Source organism: Fusarium solani, assembly GCF_023522795.1.
Source record: "Fusarium solani strain SB1 chromosome Unknown bctg00000014, whole genome shotgun sequence".
NCBI lineage: Eukaryota > Fungi > Ascomycota > Sordariomycetes > Hypocreales > Nectriaceae > Fusarium > Fusarium solani.
This window is the reverse complement of record NW_027072141.1, coordinates 218,971-233,309: the sequence shown is the minus strand read 5'-3', so window position 1 is coordinate 233,309 and position 14,339 is coordinate 218,971. Positions and strand designations below refer to the sequence as shown.

At 51.7% G+C, this 14,339-nt stretch overlaps 1 protein-coding gene across 1 annotated transcript; it reads left to right on the top strand.

The window, feature by feature from the left end:
• Positions 1–7,193: 7,193 nt before the first annotated feature.
• On the top strand, positions 7,194–14,005 carry MRS44_017555 (uncharacterized protein; the record flags this gene model as incomplete). Its single annotated transcript, XM_065615466.1, has 7 exons — positions 7,194–7,954; positions 8,774–8,922; positions 9,315–9,715; positions 9,762–10,019; positions 10,065–12,929; positions 13,158–13,798; positions 13,861–14,005. The coding sequence occupies 7 exons, from the start codon at positions 7,194–7,196 to the stop codon at positions 14,003–14,005; spliced, it is 5,220 nt and encodes a 1,739-aa protein (XP_065471538.1).
• Between the last annotated feature and the right edge of the window lie 334 nt (positions 14,006–14,339).

Below are 14,339 nucleotides of genomic sequence, written 5' to 3'. Positions count from 1 at the left end.
TCGTCAGCTAGTCATACATCCGTGCCGAGCGACAGCTTCGGCGTTGAAAGGGGGATTTCTTACCCCACCACGACCTCGTCCATCACTTGTGAGATACGATATCGTTCTCACTTGTGAGATACGATATCGTTCACACCTTGTTGCACGGAAAGGAAAGCATGGTTTGGGAGATACTTACTTGGAAAGGTTACAAGGTCTCAAGGTCTCTTCCGTTGGGATGATGGTATTCCCCGTACGTTCTGGGGTCTCTGCTATTTTCGCCAATTAGCTCAAAGATTCTCCATATCTATCTCAACCCATGTCCGCATCACTGACGCACAGAACTGGAAAAGTTCGCTTGGGAGACAAGCGCTGCCATGTTTTTGGACCATCCCACATTATATCCGAGTTTTCCGCCGAAGTGTTCGAACGGAGACTGCCTGGTGATGAGTTCGGTAGTAGTGTTGGACGACTCGTAGGAAGACGGACAAGTCTCGAACAGCATCTCTGATACAAATTAGGACTTTCCATTTAAGAATAGACTGTCATAACAATAGATTTGAACCTTCCCTATTCGGACTTTTCGGGGGAACTTGGTGTGTTTTACTTACACTTGTGATTTTGCATCTCGGCCCTCGGATCGTTGAGGTTGCAGATGATTAATGCGCGAAACCAGCCGCCCCGGCGTCAAAGATTGCAAGACTTGGTAAGATGTCCTAGAGTCATTTTATCTTGTTAACGTGCGCAATGAGGTTATGTACAATGGATTACCCTCTAACAAGTCCATTTATTCCGAGTCATGGCACTTGACCGCTGACTGAGAGAAAGCAGTGTCCTCTTGGCAATGTCCTCTTGGCTATATCTCTCGTCTCGCTTTCGCCAAGGGTGGCATTGAAAGCTACGATTCCGTATAAGAGGGCTTAGAGGATGGTTTCTTCCTCAACAATCAAAAGGGAAAAAAAAAAGGGGGATTCACGCAAAGTGGCAGCCACAAGAATGAGGGAAGCATCTTTCCAGATCTGGGCAAGGCGGTGCTCAATGTGGCGCACCCTCGAGTAACCCAGCCATAACATCCAGCAGGTTGTGTCGATGTTCAACTCTCCCTTGGCCAATGAATCATTTTAATTTAAGGTTGAGCTCCATGCTGTCAAGTAAGAATTCAAACCCAGAGCGGGTTTGGTAGCTGGTCTAGAGAAGAAATGATTGCCGTTATCTCAAGAGCCCAAGACCAAATGCTATCCCTACCATCTAGTGATCGGAGGAAATGGCACGCCATCAATCAGATGGAAGCTGATAATAGAACGTGTGGTTCGAAGTAACTACGCTACCGATTGTACCAAGGACTGCTTGTGTTTCATTAAACTATATACCTTTTGTCCGTGCTCAGGAAACGTGTGGAAGAAATCCCTACTCACCGTTCGCATTTGCTGACCATTTCCCTGCAGCGTAAACCAAATATAAGACGGGCGGGCCTTTGTTGTGTACATAGAGTAATTGTGCTCCAGCGTAGTTTCGCACGGACTCCCACCCAGGATGTCTACGCCAGCCCCTTAATCCACACCAAAGCATGCAGCAGCGAGATTGAAGCAGCGAGATTGATAAAGATTTAGCTCGCATATGGCCTGCTATTTTTAGGTTGAGAAGTTATGAGCAATTTGGCTGGCCTTCTGATGTGAAGGATGCATCTTGACACTGAGTGGCTGTAACGCGAAACCGGTTCAACAGACATCAATGAGGTCTGTCGCTCGGTACGGGTGCATGACTAGCTGACGACCGGGCAGAAGGTCCCTCGGTGAATCGGGCAACGAATGACTCTTAATTTCTCTATCTAATGAGGGTCTAAAGGTTAGTCTTTTATAGTTAAAGTCCGCTGCCAGAGCGGAGACTTCTATGTGTTTGATCCTTCGGATAGTCTCGATCCGGCTCGGATAACCCCTATCCGTGTGACACCATTGAATGAGCGACCTGATCTTGACAAGGTCTCAACTTGCAGCCGCCTCCTTTCTTTTACGAGATTCGTGTATAGCTAACACGGAAAACTAGATTGCGTATCGTATCTACATGATCCCCGAAATATCTCAGGCTATCAGAACTTATCCTTATATCCGCACTGACCCCGGCATCCCAGCCAGCATCTGTACCACTCGGTTACTCGGCTCCGGCTCCAACGCCAAGATATCGATTCGAGGCCGTTATCATCGCGCGAGCAAACGCCATATGACAGACAGACTACCGAACCCGATGGCCCATCTCTTCAAGCACAAGAGCAGGTAGGTGATAAACACGGCCTCCTGCAGGCGAAGGAGAAACGGAGGACTGTAGGATGAGCATGTTGAGGCCGGCAAGAGAAGGCGAAAGTACCTGCAGAACATTCTCCGGCAATCTTAGCGACAGTCGCAATGGAAATATAAGCTCCCCCTAAAACGTTTGAGGCGTGAGCTCATGCAGCGCAAGCGAGCATGAAGAGAACTCGCCAGTCGAGTCAGCTATATCTCCCCCTGGGGCGTTGAACGAATGGACTCTTCCATCAATCGTTGACGGACCTTGCTTCGCACCTGTCGGCTTGACATGTTTTGGTACGGTCGACTGTATAGCACCTGTTCATGCGATATTGGCTCCAAGGCTATGAAAGGGCCGGGATCTGCGCCTCGACGAGAGCGATCGACTTCCACCCGACGGCGGAAACGTCCTGCCTCATCGAAAAAGCCATATACCTGTCCGTTGGAGTCTCTCGCATGACCTATTCGAATATTCTGGTATCTTATCGACTCTGGTACCATCGTGCAACCTGGGCCTTTGCCCCCCCCCCCCCCCCCCTTGATTTTGTTCCTCGGCCCGGATCCTTGCGGCGGAGCCGGATGGGCCTGTTCTCCCCGGGTTTGTGGACTCTGCCAGTGGTTGTGGTAATGTCTGACGTTGAATTCTTATCCGTCGCGTGATCTGGCCGTCGCGGGAACGCCCCGAGGTAGACAACGTCGTCCCTGGATTCTTCTGCAGCACACGATTCCTTTGGCGAACATATCGGGGTCAGAATGCTGGTAGCGGCTTCTTGTTTCGAGGACTGAAGGCAAGGGTCACGGCTCATTATGTTATGATGTTCAAGCCGGTGGCTGTCAATGCGTGGTGCGATGTTCTCAGCTGTTTTCCCAAGGCAAAAAGGGTTTGCGACGGTTTAGGTTCAGGTTCAGGTTCTATTCCTACTCGGTTTCAGCCGCCATTCCCCGGCAGCCATGCCCGGTAAGCGGGGTTTGGCCGACAGCCGAAGCGCTCCGAATTTTTATCCGTTGCGCCCCACTTCGCCAAACGCCATTTAGCGTTTGGCCAGCCGTCTCCAGACTTCCCACTTTTCTCCTTAAACCTCTATCTACAACGGGCTACCAACCTCTGTAGATCGCGGTTATAAGTACTAATGTACACATGCTTTTAGGCTCTTGTGGGGCGAGTCATATGCCCCGTGTATGCGTCCTCCTACCTACAATCTCCCCCAGCGCTTAACTTCATCTGGTTATAGACTGATTGTCGCATATCACCACTAGGTTCGTGCGACTGGATATGAGACGTGGCTCATACTTTGGGGTCGTGTATCCGGTTTCACATCCAACTTGTCGCATCAAGGATTCCAATCCTAACGATATGAGCTTAAATAGCTCTGCCTGAACACATGGCTGTTCAATTTCTTTTGTTCTTTAGATAATTCTCATCAATTGACTGGTGCCATCAATGATCCCTGTGGAGCCAATTGTCTGACACTAGCCGTATGCTTTAAGTAACTCTGCGGGAGGGAGTACCCCGCACAAGAGACAACCTCAGACAACAATCAATCAACACACTGCTGCTGCTCATTATCGATTACCTGACCCTTGATCCTTTTAGCACGCTCAGTGCGACAATGATGCATCGCGAGGTTCCCCTCATGTACTGGACATGTGATAGTGGTGATGTGGGGCGAGTTACATCCGGGAGGCTTATCACAATTGAAGGGATAGGTCATATGATGTGCAGTAAGCGCGGACAATCTAGAAGCTAGGGGAAGTTCAGACAGACATACCGCGGTTCTAGTTCTGAAACACCAGGCTTGTCGATTGAAAGTGCTCTTGAGTACGCAGAAATGCTCCTGAGGGTATCAATTGTTGATTGTTGCAAATGCATCTGATTGGCAGTCCATAGGGCTCACAGTTGTTTTCAGCAGGGGGGCGGTGTTGTATGGGTTTGTGTGTCTCGTAGAAAAACGCATTGCAAAGAAACAGACATCCCAAATTTAGCGGTCTAGAAGATTCACATGCAATAAGTAATAAAAAGTAGGTCTCTTGGCAAGCCAGATAAACTAGAGTCGGGGAATCAAACCAGACGAGGGGGTACGGTGGGTCTCAAAAAGTAACGACACATTCCGGGTTTCCCCGCTGTATCAGTACCACCACCAAATGAGACTACATCTTCAGCGCCTTATTACGCAGCCAAATGGAGGCCAGTTGCATCGTATTCTATATTAATCTGTAGATAATTGAGAGTTGCATCTTTTGGTGTATCTAATACTTAGTATACTAGCCGTGGGCGCGCACAATAGCCTATATTCTTCGCTTTATTGAGTAGACTAGGTTATCGATGACTTCTAGCTTAATCTTTTCCCATAGCTCGATCGCAGCTGCAATAAGAGCCTGCTTTGCTTCGTCGGTCTTAGGCATATACGTGAGCTCTGGATATCCCTTACAAATCCTCTCTTTGAGGATCGCCTATAGGTTTTCTATGGGGTTGAGATCTGGGCTGCAAGGCGGCCAGTCTACCACCTCGGCCCTTTGACTCTCATACCACTTATAGATCTAGTCTCGTATGATGTGGGCTGTAAATGTGCTGGCGTTGTTATGTTGGAAGTAACTATTCCTTGTCATAATCCGGGGAAGGTATCGCTATAAGTATGCGAGGATAATCTGCGTAGTTACTCCGCCGCGAGGGCTTTCTGGATCGCCGGCTAGGGGGACCATCGGGAGGCGCCTGCGATGATTGAAAGCGCTAAAGAACATCTGTGAGTGCCTTGTCGGTCGTACGCGTGTCTGAATATTCCGTCTGAAGAGTCTCTCGTGCTGGAAATAGTCAGAAAAGTCGCAGTTATGAAAAGAACATATACCGGTTTATAGAAAACCCATGTACGGCTCTGGCCTTCTCCTCGAGCGATAATAACCTCATCAGAGAAGGTCCATTTCTCCCAAAAGTCCTCAGCCATATGAACATTCCGCCATGCAAAGCGTAGACGCTTTCTGGCGTTAGCTTTACTAAGGAAAGGTCGAAGAAGAGACTTATAATGTATGATTCTTTCTCTCCGTAGGTATGAGATTAAAGTTGCCCTGTAGCAGCTTAACCTGGCTTCCTCAATTAATTCATGTATCTGAAGATGAGGATCTTGGGCAATAACCCTCAAAATTCTCCTTCTTTCCCTCTCTCCAATGATACGCGGCCGACCGCACTTGGGTTGGTCCGCGGCACTCTCTTGGTCGCGATATCTTCGTACCACACCGTAAATTGTATGTCGAGAGACGCCCTCTTCCCGCGCGATCTGGGCGGCCGACACGCCCGAATTGTATCTCCAAATAATCCTCGTTCGCGTATGAGGAGAATGATGTCTTTTTGGGGCCATTTGGACGTAAATTGACTGCGTGATGAATGATTGAAGTTGGTGATGATTTTGGTGGAGGTAGAAGTGAAAGCGGGGTACGGGAAAATGTGTCGTTACTTTTTGAGACCCACCGTACAAGCCTACGGCAGGCTATAGGGGTCACTGTTGCAAAACCCCAAAAACCACCGGAAGAGAGACAAAATGGGTTAGCGAGATGGGCAACCCGACCCGCAGTACATTGCTACGTGTACCTCAGCATAGATTCTTGGATTTTTTTTCGCGTTACAGAGGACGTAATCAAAGCTGCGGGGTCGCTGCAGACCAGCAAAGCAGATTTCTATCTAGTCCTACAGACATCGGCCGCCACCATGACGGTCGAACTGGACAGCACCAACACTCAATTGTCCTCTTCCATCTCTTCCTCGTCCTCCTCCTCCTCCTCGTCCGATTTATTGAGCTGCTGCGCATCGAGTTAGTAGTGGAAATGTGTTGTTGAATTGCGCAGTGATGCTAGGTGTGATTAATAAAATCAAGGTTGTTATTATTATTGTCATGGTGAGAGCTCCCTAGGGGTTTATATCCCATGCGATTCCATCTAGGACTTTCAACTTTCAATCTAGGACTTTTTGATGTGACCCTGAAGTAAGGGGGAAGCTCCCAATTATTCCAACAAAATGTATATGACGACTTGATCACGCTCACAATCCAGAGCCGAGCAGCCTCAGCGATGGACAATATGCCCCCTTTGTCACAGCGGATGAAGTCGCTAGACCCATTTAAGCACGAGGTTGCTACGCTAGTCCGCTGCTGACCAGACGCGGGATTACTGCGGTAGTCCTCTGCTGCCTCACTGTCCCGCTCCTCATTCCAAGTTTGGGGGGACGTTAAGATAAAGACCGTACACAATGGTCATGGCTAGGACGTAGAGTCGAGACTTTAAACCCCAAATTTCAACCAGATACCATCATATAGCGAAAAACATTAGGCCCTTAAAGTCGATGCCATATATGTATGTTTTTCTTTATGGGCGTCGACATTTATATATTTCTAGCCCCATTAGGGTAGGGACTGGGTGACGGCTTTCCTTATTTCTGGAATAGGCGCGCTTTCGATCAGGACAATGGCAAAACTAAAGTTATTTGGTGAACTGGTTTTGGAAGAATTAATTTAGCTTGTCGGGACCAAGTTCTAGATATCGCGTTTTGCGCATCAATATGGTGGCAAATGGTTTGCAAACCGACTACTATTATGGACCTGATGCTGCGAACCTGTCAATTGGACTGGCAGAAGGCCACCGCGCGGGCCCGCTGCTAGTCCGCGGTACATATCTCATGCTTATATGAAGTACTTGGATGACTAAGGAGCTGAGCGCCTAAGCCCAAAAGAAATTGACACAGGGTTTTGCAATAGTGACCCCTATCGCCCACCGTACAAGCCATCCCAGTGTCTACCCGGAGGGCATATTCTATCGAAGGTGGTTGGACCTGTGACTGTACGGACTTGTGCGCCTAGACGGCGCCGACAATTGAAGGGACAATCTTTACAATCTTTACAATCCTTTTGAGGGACGTAGAGGCCGGTGCGACCGTGGGCGCGGTGCCGCGAAATGGACGCGACTGCCGACGAGATCCTGGTGCGAGGTGGAGATTCAATCACCGTGGCGCGTCGGTCCTCAAGACCTGTGAAGCCGACTGCAAAACTACAGGAAAGGCTACAGGCGATTGAGAAGAGGAGTGATACAGTGAAGAGGAACGGGTCACAACAGCCGCGGGATGGTGAAACTGAAGGCGAGACTGGATTGGCCGACGGGGCCAGAGAATCGCAGACGACGGAAGGCGCGACGGGCAACCACGCGTCGCCCATGCAGATCATGTTCCGAGCGATGCTCCAGGAGACGTCGGCCCATTTGATGAGTGAGCAGAGGAAGATGCTAGAGAGGCTCTGGGACGCGTTGATGGAGAACCAGCGAACGGCAACGCGGATGATGAGCGAGCAGCTGGAGATGATACGCCAACTCCAGCAGGAAATCCAGACGATCAAGGCCCAGGCAGCCGAGGAATCGAAGAAGGTGGACGAGCTCAGACGCTCGCACGAAGCCACCAGGCAGCTGAGGATAATGCGAGAGCAGACGAACGAGCAGCTCAAATCCATGCGTGAACAGGCTGCAAGAGACCTTGAGCAGATGCGAGAGCAAGTTATGAAAGAGCTAGGGAGAACACAACCCCAGACGGCAGAGGAGTTGAAACAAGTAAAAGAGGAGGTGAAGCAGGTGAAGGAACAGCTAAGCACGATGGCCGACAGCATCTCCAGCAGTGCTCAGACGAGCCCACAGCCATCCAGACATGGCTATATGAATATTCAAATAAGGTCTTATATGAATATGCATGAATATATTCATATTCATATCCATATAAGATATGAATATAATATGTACTTTCGTATTCATATTCATGCATATTCATATAATGGAGAGGGTCCTGATTGGCACAAATGAGATTTAATCTCTGTGGATGATAGGTACTAGTCACCTCCGGCCTCATTAGCTTCGGCTGCATGGCAGGATAGGCGCTATGTCATTAATCTCACAGTCACTTAAGCTGCTGGACCTTCTCCTAGGACACTGCGAAAAGTGGAAGGTATATGGCTAAGTTTTACATTTTCCTGCTTTCTCCATGGATTATACCGTTATACGGCATGCTAATCAGCTAATTCGGCCCACTACTCGCAGCCGAGCAATCGCGATGATCGTATAATTCACTCTATCGATATGTGCTAGTTTATACTCGATAAGTATTACACTATGGCCGAGGATGGCCCCGTATATGCCCCCGCCCTCCTTCTCGATCCTATTAAACGCAAGAGCTATATCAAAGAATGTTAGCCCGAGGAATAGCACGAGGGCGCGTTTGCCGCCGCCCGTAGTCTCTAGATAAAAGAGACTAATCACGATATCTAGATATAGCTCTCAGAGCAATCCTTAGCTACGCCTACTTTATTAAAGCGAAAGAAAGATATAATACTCTCAAAGATGCGCTTAGAACTGCGAAATAAGATAATAGCGAGAGCACGGGACAAGGATAATTTTGATAGCTTTATCTCAGAGGCTCCTATCACACTTACAGAGGGTACTACGCCCCTTTAATAGTAGTATAGTGAGGACGTTCGTATAGTATACCCACGGCTTAGCCATATAGCTATCGATATCCTATCTGTACCAGCAGAATCAGCAGAGCCAGAGCAGACCTTTTCGGGGGCTAGGCGCACAGCTAGATGGGATAGGCTACGATTGCTAATTGAGAGCATTGAGAAGATTAAGTGTATCGGCAACTGGCTGCGTGAGGGACATATTAGACCGTTAGCTGAGGGGGGGGTAGGCCTCCCGTGTGATCCTGAGGCTATAGAGGGTGATATTTAATAGTGTATAGGTCAAACGGGGGCGATTGAGAAGTTTTCGGGCTATATAGCTACATCAATGGGTTCCTCTCACTTTACTGCGGTAGCTTGGCATCACGTGAGCCCTTATATGAATATGCATGAATATGTTATATGAATATGTGTTTTGCAAGATAAGTTGAATATAATATGAATATGAGAAAATCGGCGTGAATATTCATATAGCCATGTATGCAGCCATCGTATGCAGACGTAGCCCGCACCCCGCCTACGAGCCAGCCAAGCAATATCCACACACTATCGTCCATGCGCACGACTCCATCCTCATTCACAGATACCTTGTTCTGCACCATCGACACTTCGCGGGTCAGCGAAGAGGACAGAGGCAAGGCGCAAGTTGGAGAAGTTCGTCAAGCGATCGAAGAGAAGGTGCGGGTCAGGGAAGGCCGACAGAGCTGGCGGTGCGCAGCCGTGGTGAAGGATGCGAGGAATCCAGACCGCATCAAGGTGGTGTGCCGAGACGAAGCAGAGATGCAGCTTATCAGAGAGGCGGCGGAGAAGACGGTGGTCAAGGGCGCCAGAGTGCTCAGGGACCAGCTATACCCGGTCAAGGTCGACGGCGCAAACAGGACTGCGGTGCTGGACTCGTCCGGTAATGTGCTGCCAGGTGCGGCGGAGGCACTAGGGAAGGAAAACGACGTGACGATCGCCAAGATGCACTGGCTCAGCGACAAGGTAAATGGTAAGATGTACGGCTCGATGGTGATCTACGTCACCAAAGCGAGCGATGCGCGACGGCTGCTTGAAGAGAGGTATTTCCACCTTGCGGGAGAGTCGGCCAGCACCAACGTCTTTGAGCGGCGCCAAGGCCCGGCTCAGTGCTACAACTGCTGGGAGATTGGCCATAAAGCTTTCGCATGCAACAAGGCGCAACGATGCGGCAAGTGCGCGGAGACGGGCCATCGACACCGAGACTGCCAGGCGATCGAGCCAAAGTGCACTCTCTGTGGAGGGCCACACGAGTCGCTCAGCCGAAACTGTCGGATGCGACAACTGCATATGACCGATGGCCACTAACCTCCAGATCCTACAGCTCAACGTGCGGAAGAGAGATGTGGTGCAGCTGAGCATGATGAACGATAGGGACTTGCAGGACTATGCAGTACTGGCGGTGGCCGAGCCATACGCGCTGAAGGTCGAGGGGACGCTGATGACGACACCGAACCACCACAGGAACTGGACGAAATTCGTACCATCAAAGAGACACGAGACGCAGTGGCCGATCCGGAGTATGCTCTGGATACGCAGCGATCTGGAGACTGAGCAGGTGCCCATCCCTTCGGCTGACCTGACCGGGGCGATACTTAGATGGCCCGACCGAGAAGTCTTGGTGGTGTCAGTGTACGTGGCAGGAAAAGATGAAGACGCTCTGCACACGGCCATGAGACAGTTGCACACGACAATCACAAGTTTTCGCAACAGCACGGGGAAAAGGACGGACGTCATCCTGGCCGGTGACTTCAACCGCCACGACCAGCTCTGGGGAGGCGATGAGGTGACAGGCAGGAGGCAAGGCGAAGCGAGCCCGATCATCGACCTCATGGACGAGCACGGCCTACTCAGTCTCCTCCCGCGGGGGACGAAGACGTGGGAAGGACCCGGTGGGGAGAGTACGATCGACCTGATGCTCGCATCGGCTGAACTGGCAGACGAGATGGTTCACTGCGGGATCCATCCGACTGAACATGGATCAGACCACAGGGCCATCGAGACGGAATTTGATCTCACGACACCAGAGAGGATGGCGGGCTCGAGGCTGCTGTTCAAGAACGCACCATGGAACGCGATCAGGGCGAAAGTGCAGGACAAGCTGGCACCACTCCCGTGGGGCGGTGGAGTTCAAGAACAGACTGACAGGTTGATGGACGTGGTCCTAGACACGATCCACGAACTGGTCCCAAGAGCAAAGCCATCGCCGTACGCGAAGCGATGGTGGACGACAGATCTCACAAGGCTCCGAAGAAGTTACACGTTTTGGAGGAACCTAGCGAGGACCCGGCGTCGGGCTGGTCAGCGAATCGACAATTTGGAAACCCGAGCCAAAGAAGCAGCCAAGGAGTACCACGACGCCATCCGAAGGCAGAAGAAGGCACACTGGGAAGACTTCCTCGCCGACGGGACCAGCATCTGGCAAGCTGCCAAGTACCTGAAGCCTGGAGACGAAACAAACGGCGACAAAGTGCCTCCGCTGAAAAGAACAAACGGGGCAACAACACAAGACAAGGCTGAACAGGCGGAGGAACTGCTCAACGCGTTCTTCCCACCACTACCGACCGACATAGAAGATGAAGGCCCACGGCCGCATCGCAGAGAAGTGGCCATGCCGAACCTGACGATGGGGGAGGTGGAGGAGAAAGTCATGGAGGCCAAGGCTTGGAAGGCACCCGGAGAGGACGGATTGCCGGCGATGGTGTGGAAGCAGCTGTGGCCGGTGGTGAAGGAGCGGGTACTACATCTGTTCCATACATCACTGGGCGAAGGACGACTGCCGGACCAGTGGCGGACTGCCAAGATCATTCCACTCAAGAAGCCGGGCAAGGCTGACTACAGAATTGCAAAAGCGTGGAGGCCGATCTCGCTATTGTCGACGCTAGGCAAGATCCTCGAAGCAGTAGTGGCGGACCGCATCTCGTACGCCGTCGAAACGTACGGACTGCTGCCCACCAACCACTTTGGCGCAAGAAAGCGGCGGTCGGCAGAGCAGGCACTGCTGCTCTTCCAGGAACAGGTCTACAAAGCATGGCGGAACCGCAAAGTGGTCAGCCTGGTCAGCTTTGACGTCAAAGGAGCCTACAACGGTGTGTTCAAGGACAGGCTGATGCAGAGGCTGGAAGCACGAGGTATACCCAAGAAACTGGTCAAGTGGATAGATGCGTTCTGCTCAGACCGCAGGGCCACCATCACGGTGAACGGCTACACCTCTAGGCTACAGGAGCTGCCGCAGGCGGGCCTCCCGCAAGGCTCACCGCTGTCGCCAGTTCTCTTCCTCTTCTTCAATGCAGACCTGGTGCAGAGTAGGATAGACTCGAGGGGAGGCTCGATCGCGTTCGTCGACGACTACTCAGCCTGGGTCACAGGTCCAACGGCAGAAGCGAACAGAGACGGCATACAGACCATCATCGACCGTGCACTGGCGTGGGAGAGGCGTAGCGGAGCGACGTTTGAGTGCGACAAGACAACCATCGTGCACTTCACACGCGTCGACGAGCGCACCAGCCACACACCGTTTACGATCAAAGGGGAAGAAGTCAAACCAAAGCAGGAGGCCAAGATCTTGGGAGTGGTCATGGACACGAAGCTTAGGTTCAAGAAGCACATGGCCGAGGCCGCCACCAAGGGTCTCTCGGCGGCCATGTGCCTGAGGAGACTGAAGATGCTATCCCCGCGTACGGCTAGACAGCTCTTCGTGTCAACCGTAGCGCCGGCCATGGACTACGCCTCCGTCGTGTGGTCGCACGCACGGGGTGAAAGAGAACTGACCTGGTTCAACAGGGCTCAGAAGATGGGAGCACGAGCCATCACAGGCGCCTTTCGAACGGTCGCGACAGCAGTGGCGGAAGCGGAAGCTAGCATTCAGACGGTAGGCGAGCGACACGCCCAGGCAGGCTCGAGATCATACATCAACATCCAGACCCTGCCAAAGACGCACCCGCTCGCAACACTCCAGGTGTCAGTGAGTCGAAGATACATGTCACCGCTGAAGCGACTGGCACTTGCGCACGAAGGGAGCGGTATCGAGCGGATGGAAACGATCCAGGCTTACACGGTGCCACCGTGGCACAGCCGTGTGTCGACGGTATGCGAGGCTGATCATGACGCGGCGATAACAGCAGCCAAAAGCGCCAACGACATTGTCATTGTGACCAGTGCTTCCGACAGAGAAGGGCTCGTAGGTATAGGCGGCATCGTAGCATACAGATCGCCGGACCGGACAGACAAGATAGTGGCCAGATACTCGGTCACCCTCGGGTCGCGAGACGACCAGAACCCATACACAGCCGAGCTGGAGGCGATAGCGATGGCATTGCGTTGCATGCCCGATGGGCTGTAACATCGAGAACTCACGGTGCTGTCAAGCAGCCAGTCGTCACTGAAAGCGATCGCACGACCACGGCAGCAATCCGGTCAGATCACCATCCGACAGATCTATGAGCACATCAAACGACTGGGAAAGGGAAGTAACAGGGTCAGAATGGTATGGATACCATCCCGGGACGATGACCTCGCCATCGGCCGCAAGGCGAAGAGACAAGCGCAGAGAGCAACCAGGGCAGAATGCAGGCCGCAATCGCTGCCGTACCAGGCCCGCTCCACTCGGACCAGACTGGTGGCGGCGCAGCTACGCCAGCAACAAAGACTACCCGACAGAGTGGGCGGCTACTCCAAGCGGATCGACTGGGCCCTACCAGGCAAGCATACGAAAGCGCTTTACGACAGCCTAAAGAGACGAGAAGCCGACGTGCTTTCGCAGCTTCGTACAGGAATGGCGAGGATCAACAGTTACCTGAGCAAGATAGGGGCCGCAGGGTCAGACATGTGCGAGTGCGGGTGCGCATCAGAGACAATGGAGCACTTCCTGTTTCGATGCTCAAGATGGGATACCGAGCGTCAAGTCATGCGACAAGCGGGACAAAGCATGGTGGGAAACCTTTCCTTCTTTCTGGGTGGAAAGTCAGCGTCGGACGGGCCCAAATGGGCACCTAACCTAGAGGCGGTGCGAGCGGCAGTCAAGTTTGCAATGGCGACGGGAAGACTGAGGTGAAAAGGGAAACAGAACATGCTAAACACTAACACCACAGCTGACTACTGACATTGAACAGCCTCAAGTTGACAGACCATGCTTCAGCTGCTGGGGATAGGATGCTGAACACTTGGAGAAATCGGCCTTCAAGCAGGCCTGTCAGGCAGTCAAGCAAGCGAGGCTGGAAAAGAGACGAGCTGGCAAGAAGAGTGGGGCTCTCTTAGGTGGTCCGGACGAATAGCGGGGGAAGTGAAGACAGCTTAGCGTAGCCACCGGCCCTATGAGATCCGTTCTCCCGGGCGTAATAAATACTGATACTGATACTGATATTCTATCGAAGTGCCCCTCTATTCGTTCCTCATAGAGGGGGCATCACAACCTGTAACTGGTTCACTCCTGTAACCACTGTCAACCTATAGAAAATTAGCTGCTTGACAAAAATAAGCGATCAAAAATTTTTAAACTTTTGGCCCACTTTTCTAAAGGGTGATTTTGCAGGGTTATTTTTGTCAGACAGCTAATTTTCTATAGGTTGACAGTGGTTACAGGAGCGACGCA